Source organism: Nipponia nippon, unplaced genomic scaffold, assembly GCF_047370975.1.
Source record: "Nipponia nippon isolate SJK-2023a ecotype South Korea unplaced genomic scaffold, ASM4737097v1 scaffold_1, whole genome shotgun sequence".
Classification (NCBI taxonomy): domain Eukaryota; kingdom Metazoa; phylum Chordata; class Aves; order Pelecaniformes; family Threskiornithidae; genus Nipponia; species Nipponia nippon.
In genome coordinates, this window is record NW_028262290.1 from 106,901,406 (window position 1) to 106,916,943 (window position 15,538).

Sequence of the window (15,538 nt, forward strand, 5' to 3'; positions counted from 1 at the left end):
CCTTCATGGACATTAGGAAACAGACAGCTAGTGCTGAGTAGTCTTTTTGGTTTTGTTTTTGTTGTTTTTTGTTTTGAACTTGAGTGAATTCTCCGTTTTTCTTCCTTGCAGTTGTGTATGCCACTGTTAGCACGTTTAGGGGGAAAAAGTATTTATTGATATATCATCTAAACCAGAAAATTTGTTCCTTGAGCATGGAGGAATTTTTTAAAAGAGAATTGCAGAAAACTAAGGCTGGTGTTTCAAAAAGCTCCTAATATAATTTGGGAACATGAGTGTATGCGTTCTGGTGAGAGTCTAGCTGCAAGTTTTCCAGGCTTCAGTTAAGTAAGGGATATGGAAGAGTTCCCAAGACTTCCAGCAAAACCAGAAAAGTCAGTTTCTCTGAAAACGTCCTGCTGGGAGGCAAGGATTGCGCAAGGGGAGAGCTGGGAGAGCTGAGCTCTGTCAAAGGGGATGGGTAGAAAACTGCCATCCTGTTATAAAGGTGCTTATGTTGCACCTGTAACCTACCCAGTTCTGCTCCATTCTGAGTCATTGTTCTGCAACTTACAGAGCTATACAGAGCCCGTCAGATACATGAGCAGACACTTTTCTGCAAGTTGCAGACTTAACTGTGGTTGTTCTGATCCATAGTGACTGTGCAATGCTAACTTATTTTTACCCTGCAGCTGGGATATAGGAACTGAACTCTTATCACCAGTCGGCTTAGTTGGAGTGCTGATAAACTAATAGAATAAAAATGCTTATGTGTTCTTCTTGCTAACAAAAATGAAAAGTGAGTCCATTACCTTTGGAAAGTGTGTGGGATTGGATATTTTCACAAAATAGCAATTAGACACCTGAATGTTACGGATCAAGAGATGATCACGCATTAATAGAAGCCCAGAATAATTCTGTTTAACATAGTAACGGAAGTGAAGTCTGTTCTGTTTGTTGGGAAGGGAGATATAGCAAGTCTTCCTTGATACATGAAACAAATGTGATGATTGTCTTCACTGATGTAAACAGGCATATGTGAAACTTACCCATGTGCTGTTTCTGTGTATTTAAGTTGTAAGTCAAATGTCACTAGATGGGGTTTATTTTGTGGTTTTTCCCATTTGTTATCATTTTTATTCTGGTTTTAGTAAAGTCTTGGTAAACCTTGTGTTTTGGATACTGTTTGAGGTTAGATATTAAATGTATTTTTTATATTAAAACTTAAAAATATGATGTTTTGATTCAACAGCATTCCACGCAACTCCTAATACTTATAAACGAAAGAATACAGAAACAGCATTAGATAATAAGCCTTGTGGACCCCACTGTTATCAACACCTGGTAAGATAATTTCCTATGTTAGAATTCACTGAGTGCTAGTGCTAGCTGCAGTATAGCAAGCTACACTTGGTGTAAGGACATGTTGGATCTATGACAGCACATATACTTGTGGGCCACTTGCAGTCAAGTATGTTATCTTCAGTTTGTTTGAAAGAAAAGAGTTAACTTCCAATCACCAAATGAAAGTCTAAGTAGGAGTAATTTTTAGCTCTATTAGATGCAGCCTGAGATATTTGTAGGAAAGAAAGATTATTGCCTTATAATAATATATTGCTGCTATTGTGTCCAATCTAGTCAAAGAACTGGGTCTTACAGACTTAGCTTTCTCGTAAGTTATATCACAACTAAAAATTATAAAGGTTTTTTAGTTTGCTGAAGGCAGATTCCATCCAGTATTTGTGCTCTTAAGAAACAACAGGGTGGAAATTAATGAGGGGAAATCCTTAGTAATATAATTTCAAATCTCTCTCATGCTTCACCTAAATTTTTTAGTACGAGAAACCATGTAATTTTCCAATCTAAAAACTTGCTACACATTATCATGCCCCTTTCCACTCAAAAACAAATTACCAGTGATTACATTTTAAAAAATGCAGAACACATATTGTTTAAGTGCCATGCGCAAGAAGAGTTCTTGTAGAGTTCTTGTATTTTGAAGGGTATTCTCTGTGGGAAATTATCATTTTTTCTGTCATCTAGGAAAACAGAAATTTACTACCGAATTATTTTTCACATGGCAGCCAAAATGAAAGTGGAATTGAAATGCTGACATAAGTACTTTGTAAATGTAGATTTTTTTTTTTTTTTTTTTTTTTAAATGATAGCATCAAAAGCATTTATGTTCATGGTTAGAGTACCTTTAACTGGAATTTGTGTGTACATGATTAATTTGTAGAATAATGCAAAGTTATACAGTATGTAAGTAGAATGTGTTCTCCTCCAATCCCTGACCACAGGTGAAAACACTTTTTAATTCTTTTACTGAAAATTGCAATGTTTTGTGTTTAGGAAGGTGCAAAGGAGTTTGCAGCTGCCTTGACTGCTGAGCGTATAAAGACACCACCAAAGCGCCCAGGTGGCCGTCGAAGGGGAAGACTTCCAAACAACACTAGCAGACCCAGCACGCCGACAATAAATGTATTGGAATCAAAAGACACAGATAGTGATAGAGAAGCTGGAACTGAAACTGGAGGAGAAAACAATGATAAAGAAGAAGAAGAAAAGAAAGATGAAACATCCAGTTCCTCTGGTAAGGCTAGTCAATGCTTCTCTATTCAATTAGCTGCAGTGCTTGAGAAGATTAAAAAAAAAAACCCCAAGGTGAGCCACACAAACCTAGAAAGCATGTATTTGGAAGGTATGGAACTGAGTGAAAAGACAGAGTAATAATATGAGTTTAATCAAATAGAACCATGTAAGAAAATTTCCAGATTGTCTAGATTTATGTATTGAGGTGAGATTGTGTAATTTCAATAGCTACTGTTACCTAATTTTTAACCTCTTTACGAGGTATGTGAAAAGTGCTGTTTTGTTGTGGCGCTTAGATTAAGAAACAGCAACAACCTGGGATATTTTTAACTACAGGTAATAATTTGACATTTTTAAGGGCTGTGAAACATATTTGAAACATAACCTTACATTGACGCATACTCTCAATTATTTGTTACAGAAGCAAATTCTAGGTGTCAAACACCGATAAAGATGAAGCCAAATATTGAGCCTCCGGAGAACGTGGAATGGAGTGGTGCAGAAGCCTCAATGTTTAGAGTTCTTATTGGCACCTACTATGACAACTTCTGTGCAATTGCCAGACTGATTGGGACCAAAACGTGCAGGCAGGTAAGAAGGGAAGCTACTTACGAAGGAGGATAGCGTTTTACTTTTAAAACCGAAGTATTGAAATACTAGTACTGATTACTAAAAGAGAAAATTAATTACTTTTCTTGGTTTTTCCAAGAATACTATGATCTAGAATTCATGCCACAAATGTATAAAAGTTAGTTTTAATACTGTTTTAAAATTAAATTAACAGGAGGTTTAAATTAGACTATCTGTTCTTAAATGACACAAATAATCAACTTTAAATGTATTAAAAAGAGACTATGACTGGATATAATCTCTAAGTTTTTGGTTGGAGGAAATCATACTAACTTAGAAAATGAGCAACTTTCTACTAGTGAGAGATTTATCGTGGATGTATTATGGTATCTCTTGTTAGGTGTATGAGTTTAGAGTAAAGGAATCTAGTATTATTGCTCCAGTCCCTGCTGAAGATGTTGATACTCCTCCCAGAAAGAAGAAAAGGAAACACAGGTAAATCTGTTACTAAATAACCCTAGCATAACAATAAATTGGAGATACAGGGGATCAGAACAGAAAGTATTTTGGAGGAAAAGTCATGCAACTCTTTTCCTTTTGCTTCCAAAACCAAAATTGGCAGCAATATAACAAAATGGTGTTTTGGTTTCAGACAAAAGTCTTACCGCATTGGCAATAACGGGATTCAATAATGATTATATGGTATTTTGTAAATTAAAACTCATGGTTCTTTTATGGTGAAGTGTGTTCCATTGAGATTCAGATGGTCAGTATCAAAGATATTGTAGCAAACTAGTAGAATTGCCTTTTTTCTTTGAAAGACTATTCCTTTGTAGCACCCCAGTTTCATTATTAACTAGAACTTCAACTAAAGAACCAGGTTAACAAGTTATTATTTAAAGCGAAGCTGCAATGAAGACCAAAAATCAAGCTTTTGCTGGAGCCATAAAGACATCTGAAACAATTTCTGTTGAAATTGTAACTTGGTGGCTACTGTCTGTCAGTGAAATGCATTTTTCTTTGAGAATCCTGAGGTTTGAAAAATGCGACCCTGCATTGACTGGTTTTATTCCCAGGGATAACAACATAGGAGATAAAAAGCTGACTGAAAATTAGCAAGAACATTTATTTCTGCAAGCAATAAGTACACTTTTTTTCCATAAAGTTTCCTATTTGTGTCCTTAACTTTCCTTATTTTCCTCCAAGTTTGTTCTTCCAGTTCTTTCTCCCATCAATTCTTCTTGCTTCTGTCTTAGCTTGTCTAAGTATAGTTATTATTTCCAGGCTTTCCTGATACTGGCTCAAAGATAATGGTGACGTGGAGTAGAATGTTTCTGCTTTGTAGCATAGAGGCAGCCGATGTAAGCTAGAAAAAGATTCAGTGAGCATCTGGAAGCAATTCTGTTCTCAGCAAAAACTATTGATTTAATGCTGTTGGCACAGTTGTCAAGTTTTTGGGCATTTGGTGGAATTGGCTGTTTAAATCTGGAGTTATTAGCCATAGTGCAAGTTTGTAATATGCAGTTGGGAATTAGCTTGCTTTCAGATTCACACAAATTAATATAAAAATGGTGCCACTACATCTGTTTGAAAAGAGCAACTAAAAGGCTCAAATGTATTTTCAAGCTGAAAAGGATTGTGTGGTTACCAGGTTGACATTGTTTTGGAGGAGCTCTGAGACTTTTTTTTTTGTTTGCCCCCCCCCCCCCCCCCTTATGTGGGGTTTCTTGATATTATTTTGTTCTTATTAGTTGCCAATATAAAAACTTTTATGCTAGCAATTTAGTTTTGAAATGCTTTGTAATTCTTTTAACTCTCATTGAAGGAAGGAGATAATTTTTTTAATTTGATTTCACGGAATATGTGGCAATCAGCTGTCTCCATTCTTCTGTGTGCAGTAGTATTTTTTAAAAAAGGAAAACCTTTTAGCCCACCTACGTACTACTGTAATCTGAGCACTCTCTAAAGATGTCACACAACTAGCAATTGGGAAAACCATCTGGAAGTCTGTCTTTGTTTCTTAACGTTTATTTGAGTTTGAGTTTACTCACTCCTAGAGTAAATCCAGTCCTAGAGCCAGGAAGGCCCTTCTGTCCTGTTTGCGCTTTTCCATTGCAAGGGACTTACTGGCCTGCAGGTTTTCCACGTGTACGTGTGGTAGACAGCCTTCAAGCAACAGCAGCATTCACCAAAGATAAAAGCAGCAGCAGAAGGCTGCTTTTAATGGCCTCTTGTAACTGATTTGATAGCAGATTTTCTTACAAGACTTTGCCTATTTCCCATGTGATCTTGGTGCCCATATAGGCATACTGAGCAACTGGCTGGCAAGACTACATGCCTCTTGGATGGTAAAAGATATTCTCTCCCTCCTTCCAATGTCATTTTTGTTACATAGCCATAATAAGGCTGATCAATGAGAGGAGACGACTTGTTATATAGTTGTTTTTTGGAGAGCCAGTAAGTGTAGAAGCCTGTCCTCTGTATCAGAGACTAACCTGGCAGTTTGTGAAAACTCTGCTTTGCTGGGGGAGTAAGTACTTTGCATAGAAGCCCATAGAAAAATCTGAACCAAGAAAGGATTCAGAAAAGCCTAAGCTGGAGGGAGGGCACTTCAGCACTGTTCATTCTCTTGCGTGTATGTTTTCTTCCATTGCTGGGAGCCGAATTGTATTTGTTTTAACTAGACTCCTTCCTCTGGATTGGTTAAGGATCTGTTATTGATTGTAAGGCCATGTAATGCTGCTTCTTGATTATTTTTGTTTTCCTCCCCTCCCTCATCCCCTATTCAGATGCGAGTTCACTTAGTAAACTTTATTTGAAAGTATTTTCTTTTTTCCCATTTTCTCATTTTCCTCCTCCTGTCCCTACCTTCCACTGGACTACTGTTCACTGTGTATGTTTGAATAGCTTATGTGGTTCTGCTTAGAGTTCAGGGTGCTTTTTTATAGGGATTTAAAGTCTCACTGTTATCAGGCAAAAGGTGCAGCTGAGGCACTGGCACAGATATTCTTATGTGCCACCTGTTTGGAAGGCTGAGTCTTAGAGTGGCGGGGAGGCCGTGGATAAGACATGATTTAGGAGACTGAAAAGAAGTCTTTGGTTGATGCCAGAAAATCAAACACTGCAAAGACTTAACTACCTATATTGACATAATTGGCACGTATTTTGAATTTTCAGTGCTATTTCAGGTAGCAGAGTATCCCTGTGCAGAGAAAGAAATGCTAGTGTAGCTTCTTCCAAAGAATGCGTTTCTACTGCCTGGTTAGCTGATACCAGTGCCTCCTAAAAACACTGGCAACATCTAGTAGGTTGTTAGCAGAGAAGAACAATATTTTTGACAGCTTCTGTCATAATGCTTCTGGCAACACTTGTTTTCTAAGCTGGCTATCCTGCAGATGTCAGTAACCAGATGTACAAATCCACCTGCTTGCTTGGAAATCTGCCACTGAGCTTCCAATTCGCCTTTTTTTATGAAGCTTTGAGTCGCGAGTGCTTTCTCAACTTTCTGTCTTTTCCTTGCCTTTGCTTCCTGGTGCATGAGACCAGATCTTGCCTTTTGTTTCTGGCTGAGACAGCAGATTATAGGGCAGATAAATAAATTAGTCCACCTTTAGTGTGGTACTCATTCAGACTTCAGCTTTGTGCACTAATCAGGGGAACTTGCAGTGCTTCCTGGCAGTTTTTGAAAGTTATGAGCCAATGAATGTACTCTTTGATTATGCTAATCAAACCTCCTGTCGAATTGGTCAGTGCTGGCAGCGTACTTCATGTTGTCTTCTCACATTCCCCACAATTCACGCTCACACTGTATGTCTCCAGCTCCTTTCTTGCTAGGGTCTCTTCCTCCTGTGACACTAATCTCTGTTACAAGAGTGGCTAAGCTGATGCCTTTGCCATTGTGACTGCCATATTTAATTTTCTATCCTTTTTGTGTTGTTAGTGTTAAAGCTTTGTTGATGGTGGCAATCTGTCATATTCAGGTGATGTTGTCCATACAATCTATACTTTCCCATAGAAACCAAAAAGTGTCAGGTGGCAACTAGTCAGCAAGTGGCATTTTACTGTTAAAGTATTAGGACAGTGCTTACCTAAGTTTAAAAAAAAAAAAAAAAAAAGTATATACCTAATTGCTAATGAAATGGTGAGTTAAGGAGTCTATCCACAGAAAGCTTTTAAGGGTTTGGTATGCTACCAGGTCCTTATTATCTTGGGCTGAGAGACAGGTGTTCAAAAATATGGTATATGTTACATTTGCTGAATACCAGCCAGACAAAAAAGAAAAGTAGTTTGATGTGCATTAGAGTAATTTAAGTCAAAATTGCACTCCTTTCAATTATATGGGAACTGTCTTCTTACAAAGAGTCAACATCTCCTAATTCATAAATACATGTTGGTAGCCTTTTTTTCTAGAGTGAGTCACTCTTAATAGGAATGTCATCTATTTATTACAGTGCTCTGTAATGCCGATAGTCTTTGGGTCCGTTCCCTCCCCTCAACCTCAGATACTTGGACAAGTCTGCCTCTGTGGGTTTCTCACTTGTATGGGTTCCTTCAGATGCTTGTAAGAAAGTTGGCCGTCAAGCACTTAACATTAAGTCTAATGGTAAAGCTTTGAAAGGGCAATTGCACAGAGAATGTTGTTTACCTAAAGCTGTTGGGGGGGCACACTGTTAAAGTAGAAATTGACATAAAGCTTTTATGAAAGAAGTAGCAGCTAAAAAGTCCTATTTAAGTAGATACAGCAGGAGATATTTTTTCAGAGTGCAAAATTCCGAGTGTTTCATCCACTGAAAGGCAGAATAGCTTTTTAAGTGTTGTGTGCTGGGGATTTTTCAGTACGTGTGTTCAAGAGTATCTTGGACTGCTAAGTAAATCTGCACAGAAAGTGAGGTTGCTAGGTGCAGCTAGCAGTGTATTATTTCGCCAGGGAATGAGGCTTCTCCCATATTCTCTTAATGTTGCTATATGACATACTAATAAACTCCAAGAAGTATAAACTTTGAAAATCCTTAATCTAAATTTAAAGAAAAAAAAAAAACCACACAATGAAAACACCACTTCTTGCAAAGGGAGCACTTAGCTAAGCTAACAGAGAAGGAGGACACTGAAAGAAAACTGTAAGGATGTAAGAGAAAGGCGTATAGAGTTTGAAGTAGAGGGGAAAAGGTTTAGCACAGTACCACCAGCCAGAACAAACTGGGGAAAAGTCTGTCCAACCAGAAGAAATCCCGAGGTCGCATCAGCGTGGCTGTCCCAGGCAGATGTGATCTCCTGTTGTCGTATACTTGGAGCTCAGTGGATGAAGGGTATTACCTGGCCGTGATCTGTAGGAGGCTACTGGTGTGGTGCTGGGGCCAAGTCCTGTGAAGCAAGCAGCTGACAGACTTTCACTCCCCTATTCAGGCATGTCCCTGAATATCTGCAGTTCCCTATGCTTCCTTCTGCTGCTGCTTCTGCCTGTTAGAAGCAGCTCCAGTAGCCTCCTCTTTGCAAGTTTTCCTTAAAGGCCATCTGAATTCAAGCATCTCTAGCCTGGGCGGGGGCTGCGCGCTGGTACGGTCCTGGGACTAGGGGAATGGTGCGGGGAGGCAGCAGCCTGCAGAGCGTTGAACTTAGCTCCAAGAGACTGGGACAGGGTGGTTCTGCTGCAACCACTTCTGACTTGTGCACAGTTAGCAGATGTTCGTGTTACCAGAAATGTTCCCATTTGAAGTCTTGTGGGTGCAAGATGCAGCTACCTTTCCCAGCCCACTGCAGGAGGAGTTCCTGTCAACCTTCTTGTGTTTGTTTTGTGTTTTTGCAGGTTGTGGGCTGCTCATTGCAGAAAGATACAGCTGAAAAAGGGTTAGCATCTTTCCATTCAATTTATGTCCTGAACTTTTAAGATCCTACTATTGCTTTTTTGGTTTTGTTTTTTTGGGGGTTTGGGGGTTTTTTAATATTAGGCCATTATATACATTCCATGGGGAGCTAGAGATTATAGGGGGAATAAAAAGGAAAAAAAAGTAAGCTTTCATTACAGATATTGTAGGGACAAAAGGTACTGTTTGGTTTACATAACTGGAAGAGCTCTGTATAATTCAATAAAAAGGGAAGGAGGCTGAATTTACAATCTTTTCAGTATGGCCTTATGGAAGTACAGGTAAAAATGGTATTAACAATAGGAGCCGCAGTAACAAGCGGCATTTATTTTTTTAAAAACAGCTTATTTTAGAAATAGTTTTCTGATAATTGTTGAGAGTAGTTGGGACTTCTAGCAACATAAATAATTGATCAGTTTGTGTCTCTCTCCTTTTTCGTTGCTGATTGCTAACTTGAGCATTTTTATGAATACATGCAAACCCAACACAAGCTCAGAAGTATTAACAGCAAGTATAATTTATATAGCACCAAATTCTCCTAGCTGCTCTATAGTTAAAGCTCTAGACTTGTCCCCGGTAGTCCCTCCTTGCCTGTAAGGTGTTAGCGTTGTCCGTATTGGAAAATTGACTTGGGAAAGCACAGTGGTATAATGACCAGGTATTATTTTGCCAGTGTATCTGTTTGAAAGTTGACTGTTGCTCCAGAGTAAAAATGACTTTGGGTATTTGAGCAAATTTACTTTGCTCAGTAATATCAATGGTACTCTAGAACATGTTCACACAGGAAATTATACCATTGTAGTTTCGTTTTTCAGTTTTCCACAGTAAAGTTTTCAGCTCTGAATACTTGAAGCAGCTGAGTTAATGGGAAGAATGAAGTGCACTAAGAAGCAGGCAACGAATGGTGACAAACACCTAACTAACGTTACAGTTCTGGTTTGGTGTCTTTTGGTTTTTTAATCCCACTGATCGTAGGTTTGGGATTTTGGGGGGGGGGGGGTCTTAGTTAAATGACTAAAAGGGAATTTCTGCTTTAAAGAGTGAAGGGAACTGCATATTGTTTGTTTGCACCTTTCAACTTTACAAAATGTTGATATTTTTATTCAGATGGGTCATCCAATCATGTTTACAACTATCAGCCATGTGATCATCCACGTCAGCCTTGTGATAGCTCATGCCCATGTGTAATTGCTCAAAACTTCTGTGAGAAGTTTTGTCAGTGCAGCTCAGAATGTAAGTAAAACATTTAAAAGCTATCTATAAATTTCTTTTACTGTCCTAACATGTAACTCTGTACTAGCAGGCAGTCTGTACTGCAGACAGTGTTTGCAGGAGCAGCGGATTTTGTCAAATAGCGTGAGAAGGGAGCACGTGTTCAGTTTGATTTGGCCCTCTTCATTAGCCATTGAATGAAGTCAGAAAGAGTCTTCAGACTTAACATTGAGGAAGACTAAAGTAAAATGAGGGGAGTAAAGAATTTACAGTACTCCTGAATGTCCTATACAGCTATCAATGGCTATGTTTTTTTTAATATTCTGATATGCTATAATCTGCACTGTCTTAACTTTACAATGTACTTTTTTCATACTTGCCCTTTTTGTTTTCCATATACTCCCTTGTAGGCCAAAACAGGTTTCCTGGATGTCGTTGTAAAGCACAATGCAACACTAAGCAGTGTCCATGTTACCTAGCTGTACGCGAATGTGACCCTGACCTCTGTTTAACATGTGGAGCAGCCGACCACTGGGACAGCAAAAATGTTTCTTGCAAGAACTGCAGCATTCAGAGAGGATCCAAAAAAGTATGTAGCGAGTTATACAGCTACATGCCTATTGCCTTGGTTTTGAGGCGTTTTTATATTTTTCATGCCAGAGAATGGAATTTCTTTGCCTTCATGTTGTCAAACAGGAAAAGAAAAACAAAGCAAACAAAAAAAACCCAACAAAAAGGGAGGGAGCTGTCACTTATGTTAGCTTGCTTATGTGCTGCTGTTAAGCTCTGTGTACGTTTCGTCATGTACCAATTAGTGTTTTCTGTATAACACCAAAGTAGAATATCTCCTTTTCCCCATTCAGGCTTTGCTTGTAATTTGCAAATAGGCTGCTGTTTTAGAGTGATAGATTGTCAGTCTTTTCCTAGATCAGCGTAAGGAAGTTTCGCTCAGACATAGATACTGGCTATTTCTTCCTTCAGTTGTTGATTTTTAACGCACAAACTTGTATACGGTGTACTGAAGATACCTCAAAAGCCTGTTCAGCTCTGTTAAATAAATAAATAAACCGAGGTTTATTTCTGCTCTGGAACATCTCACAAACTAGTTCAGTCGAATGCTGAGCTAATCAGTAGTGGGCTCCTGTCTGCAGACCTTTCTAGTTTGAAGTCCTTTAGTGTATATGTTTTTATGTAACACCCTCATTTCAAGGTTAACCTAAAATTTTTATTCGTTTTCAAGTACTTCATGTGGTTTTTCTTTCACATACAACTTCTGATCCACAAGCTGTAATTTCGGTGTGCAGTTGATAGTTAGAGGAATCCATGTTTGCCCTCTCTTCTGGAGCCCCAGCATACATTTCATTAAGTGATACAATGAAAAGCAAAGCAAAACAAAACAAAAACCAAATCCAAGCCAGGCATGTCTAAACTTTTTTGTTTTTCTCTCCCACAGCACTTGCTATTGGCACCTTCAGATGTGGCAGGCTGGGGAATTTTCATCAAAGATCCTGTACAGAAGAATGAATTCATCTCTGAATACTGTGGTGAGGTAAGGATGGAGAACACTGGTTATGTATGAGCTTAATTGGTGAAGGTTGTGTGTTGCCTAGGGACCACGAGATTGTGTCTAACTTGGTATCACGTTTAGACAGAGATGTGATTGACTAAGTATACAGCTACTGCTGTCAGAGGCTCCAAACCCGGGAGCTAGATGGTTGAAATGTCACAAAAAATTTGACATACCGTTCTTGTGAGAATGAAAAGCTGGAGTGTCATTTTTATCTTAGGTGTAATTTCAATTCAGACGTGCCTGGAATGTTGTGCAAAATCATTTAGTATAGTACTAAAATTCAGTAGGCGCTTTCACTAAACGATGTCCTACAGTAATAAGAAAACCCTGAATCAGGTATGCAGTCTTGATTTTGAGATGAGAAGCAATTCTTGCTTTCCTTCTGCTCTGAAAGAACTTATTTATGCTAAGAGCAAACCACGGCTGTTTGATAAGCGCAGAATGCTTGCTGAAAACAGTACTTTATGTTTGGGAATACATTCAGTCCCAGAGAATAAAAACCCCCACCTTTCTTTCAGAATGTCTGGGTTTTTTGACCTTAAGCTGCTACGGTTACAAAAGGGGAGAAGCGGTCTCTTTTACAATTACTATTTCTTTCAGATTATTTCGCAGGATGAGGCAGACAGAAGAGGAAAAGTATATGACAAATATATGTGCAGCTTTCTGTTTAACTTGAACAACGGTATGTATGTACTACCCTTGCAGCATAAATAAAATATGTGTGTTCACTGTTTTGTTCAGCCCTGTTCTTTTGCAGGCAGCAGGTAACATATAGAGAAATTTTTTCTTCTGCACATCTTTTCCTAGCAATGTGTAGATTCCTAATATTGATAGCTAGTCTGCTTTTTTTTTTTTCCCTAAATGCTACTCAACTAGATAGTAGCGATGGAGCCTATTACACAAGCCAAATACACAAGATGAGTTGAGTAGAAGTAGAATTTCATGGAGTAAAATTACATGCAAGCATTAGTAAGGTAGCCTACAGAATTTAAAAGACTTGCTAAGTACTGTCTGAAATAATTTGACTGTGGCTTAACTTCGCAGTAAGTTATGATGGTAATTTTGTGTTGGGGGAAAGCCAGCCATAGAGAGACATGGGGCTACTGCCACTTGAAAAGAAAAATACAGACTGCGCTGCGTCAAGTGTGAAATACTAAAAAAATATTTGAAAGGGGAAAAAAAGCTGCTTTATGTCAGTGTTACCTTAGCATATTTGTGGAGCTTGTCCTCCTGGAATAAAAGTAGAGAAGCGTCAAATGAGAAACTAAGGTAGTGCCACTGTGGCAGAGATAAATGGAATGCACAGTGTGGGGTAGCAGGAATGTTTTGTGTCTTGCAGAACAATAAAGCTATCGTAGGATGATGTGCCAGCTCTTCCATGTGGGAAGCTGAGCAGTTATCTTTTCCAGCTGTTAAATCCAAGCACACTAGGTATTAAAACACAAAAATGTGTTTGTAGGTGACCTATCCATCATTTGTGGGTTTTGTTTTTTTTTTTTCCCCTCCCCCTAGATTTTGTGGTTGATGCAACACGCAAGGGCAACAAAATTAGATTTGCAAACCATTCAGTAAATCCCAACTGCTATGCAAAAGGTAAGGTGTAAATTTACTTGCTTTTAGCAATGTATGAAATGTTGTGGGATACTTATTTAGAATACACATCTTACCAGTATTTGTGTTAACATGTTTAAATTTCTTTTAAACAGTTATGATGGTTAACGGTGATCACAGAATAGGAATATTTGCTAAAAGAGCCATTCAGACTGGTGAAGAACTGTTCTTTGACTACAGGTTGGTAGATGGGTTTTGTAATTCCTTTCGATCACAGACTGGTTTAGTTTTCAGTATTTCTGCCCAGCTCATAATTAATTACTGTGCCTTCCCCCTTGCCACCTCAGGTCTCGGCAGCTGAGCAGCAGTCCCCCTGCTTTTTTTTTTTTTTAAGCCAGATACCATAGTAAGACTGACTTGAGCAAAGCAGCTGGTTAACAACTGTGCAAAACCAGCTTGCATACAGAAAAGTTTGGTGACAAAGACGGACAGAGTGGCACAACTTTCTGAACAACAGGAGAGAGAACCCATAGTGCTACCTAGGGAACCCTACCAGGTAGAGTTCAATATGCAGTTGTGCCACTCTGTCTGTCTTTCTTACTATGGTATCGTTTGGAAATGGGCAAGAAGTTATTACAGAGAAGTGCTTGCCAAGACTGTGTTCATACTTTCCTCTAAAATCATCTCAGCTGAAAAAAACTAAGCTGTCCAGTGATGATACTGTGTAAGTCAACCTTGAGAAATGCAGTTGCTTTGCACTAGCTAAAATGAACTTCGGCATTGTGACATGCAAGGTGAAGAAGTGTGGAATTTTAGTGTTTTATGTCCTCTTGGTCAAACTCCTCTAAAAGCAGTTTCTTGAGTGGTCAGCATTGTTCTGCATCTGCAAACTCACACAAGGAATAAAGGCCCCAGCTGGTGAGGAAACTAGGGGAAGTAGGAGAGTATTCCAGGCTGTGGTGCTGTGTGGTTGTGTCAGAACAGCAAAGCTGAAGTGTTCAGTGTTACTGGTGTTTATTTTTATTTTTTTAATTTCAGATATAGCCAAGCTGATGCCCTTAAGTATGTGGGCATTGAAAGAGAAATGGAAATCCCTTGACACCAGCTACCTCTTCTTTTAAACAAACAGCTGCCTTATCTTCAGGAATTTCTAGTACTGTGGGCAATTTTAGAAAAATAAAAATGATGCAATTTGAAATTCTGTATTTGCAAAGTACTGTAACAGTAATTTATAGTAACAAATTTAAAAAAAAAAAAACCAACTTTTTATTGCCTTCTCACCAGCTGCAAAGTGTTTTGTACCTATGAACTTTTGCAATAATGTGGTGTGGTACATTTTTTCAACCTTGAATAAAGGATACTTGAACTTCTTCATTTTTATTGGAACTGAGTTGGAATTGTGTGTCGGCAATGTGAACACTTACTTTCAACTTCTGAGCAAAGGCACCTCCATGCTTGTCTACTTCTGTACTGTTACTTCAGGTCACATTTAAGACTAATGTGAAGATAGGACCAGCGTAGGAGAGAGCAGTCAGGCTGAGTGTGGGAGCTGCAGCTTATAGCACCTACCCAAGACAGCCGCGGTCTTGCAGTTTTCATGCACCCTTGGCTTGAAGCTACATCCACATTCTCTGAAGTGACGGTTGCAGTTTAGAAACTCCTACGGTTGCTGCTACAGCTAACCTCTTGTCACAATAGCAACTGCACTTCAGGGTTTTTAAAGTTTCTCTCTGCTGTTGCTAAGTCTCATCACTCCTTAGTCCTAACAAGGCATCTGTCCATTAGCAGCAGATGCATTTAATGGGAGGAGAAAAAAAAAAACAACAAAAACAGAAGAGCTGTGATTTCTGGGACAAAGTTGTGGTACAGGGTTTGCTTAATGGGAACGTAGCTGCCCAAGCAGGTGCCATGAATCTCTTCACTCCGTTCACTCGGTGCGGAAATAACACTGATGAGGATGCATTTGCATCATTTGATAAGGGAACTGGCAGCGGTACTCCACTTAACTGGAACCCTCAACGGCAGCTTCTCTGAAGCAGCAAACTGAAAAATGAATGCAACAGTAATTACACGTACATTTCTCTTCTGCATCCACCAGCCCAAGACCATTTATGCTGCAGCTCTTGTTTATCTCTAAGCAACCGCTATTTTGCGGAGTGGCACGGTCACTCTCTGATATATAAAAAATTTGTAGTAAATGTTT

The 15,538-nt window shown here is 38.8% G+C and overlaps 1 protein-coding gene across 4 annotated transcripts in view; it reads left to right on the forward strand.

Annotated features, from left to right (window-relative positions):
* EZH2 (enhancer of zeste 2 polycomb repressive complex 2 subunit) overlaps positions 1-14,709 on the forward strand; it is a 51,258-nt gene extending 36,549 nt beyond the window's left edge. For all 4 annotated transcript variants that reach the window (XM_087737751.1, XM_087737761.1, XM_087737734.1 and 1 more), the window contains 12 exons: positions 1,232-1,323; positions 2,332-2,572; positions 2,993-3,162; positions 3,542-3,636; positions 8,945-8,985; positions 10,110-10,235; positions 10,625-10,803; positions 11,668-11,763; positions 12,385-12,466; positions 13,297-13,377; positions 13,491-13,575; positions 14,374-14,709. In XM_087737751.1, the coding sequence (XP_087593877.1) occupies positions 1,232-1,323; positions 2,332-2,572; positions 2,993-3,162; positions 3,542-3,636; positions 8,945-8,985; positions 10,110-10,235; positions 10,625-10,803; positions 11,668-11,763; positions 12,385-12,466; positions 13,297-13,377; positions 13,491-13,575; positions 14,374-14,434 (1,349 nt within the window). In that variant the 3' untranslated portion in view covers positions 14,435-14,709. The remainder of the gene's footprint in view (positions 1-1,231; positions 1,324-2,331; positions 2,573-2,992; positions 3,163-3,541; positions 3,637-8,944; positions 8,986-10,109; positions 10,236-10,624; positions 10,804-11,667; positions 11,764-12,384; positions 12,467-13,296; positions 13,378-13,490; positions 13,576-14,373) is intronic.
* The last annotated feature ends 829 nt before the right edge of the window (positions 14,710-15,538 follow it).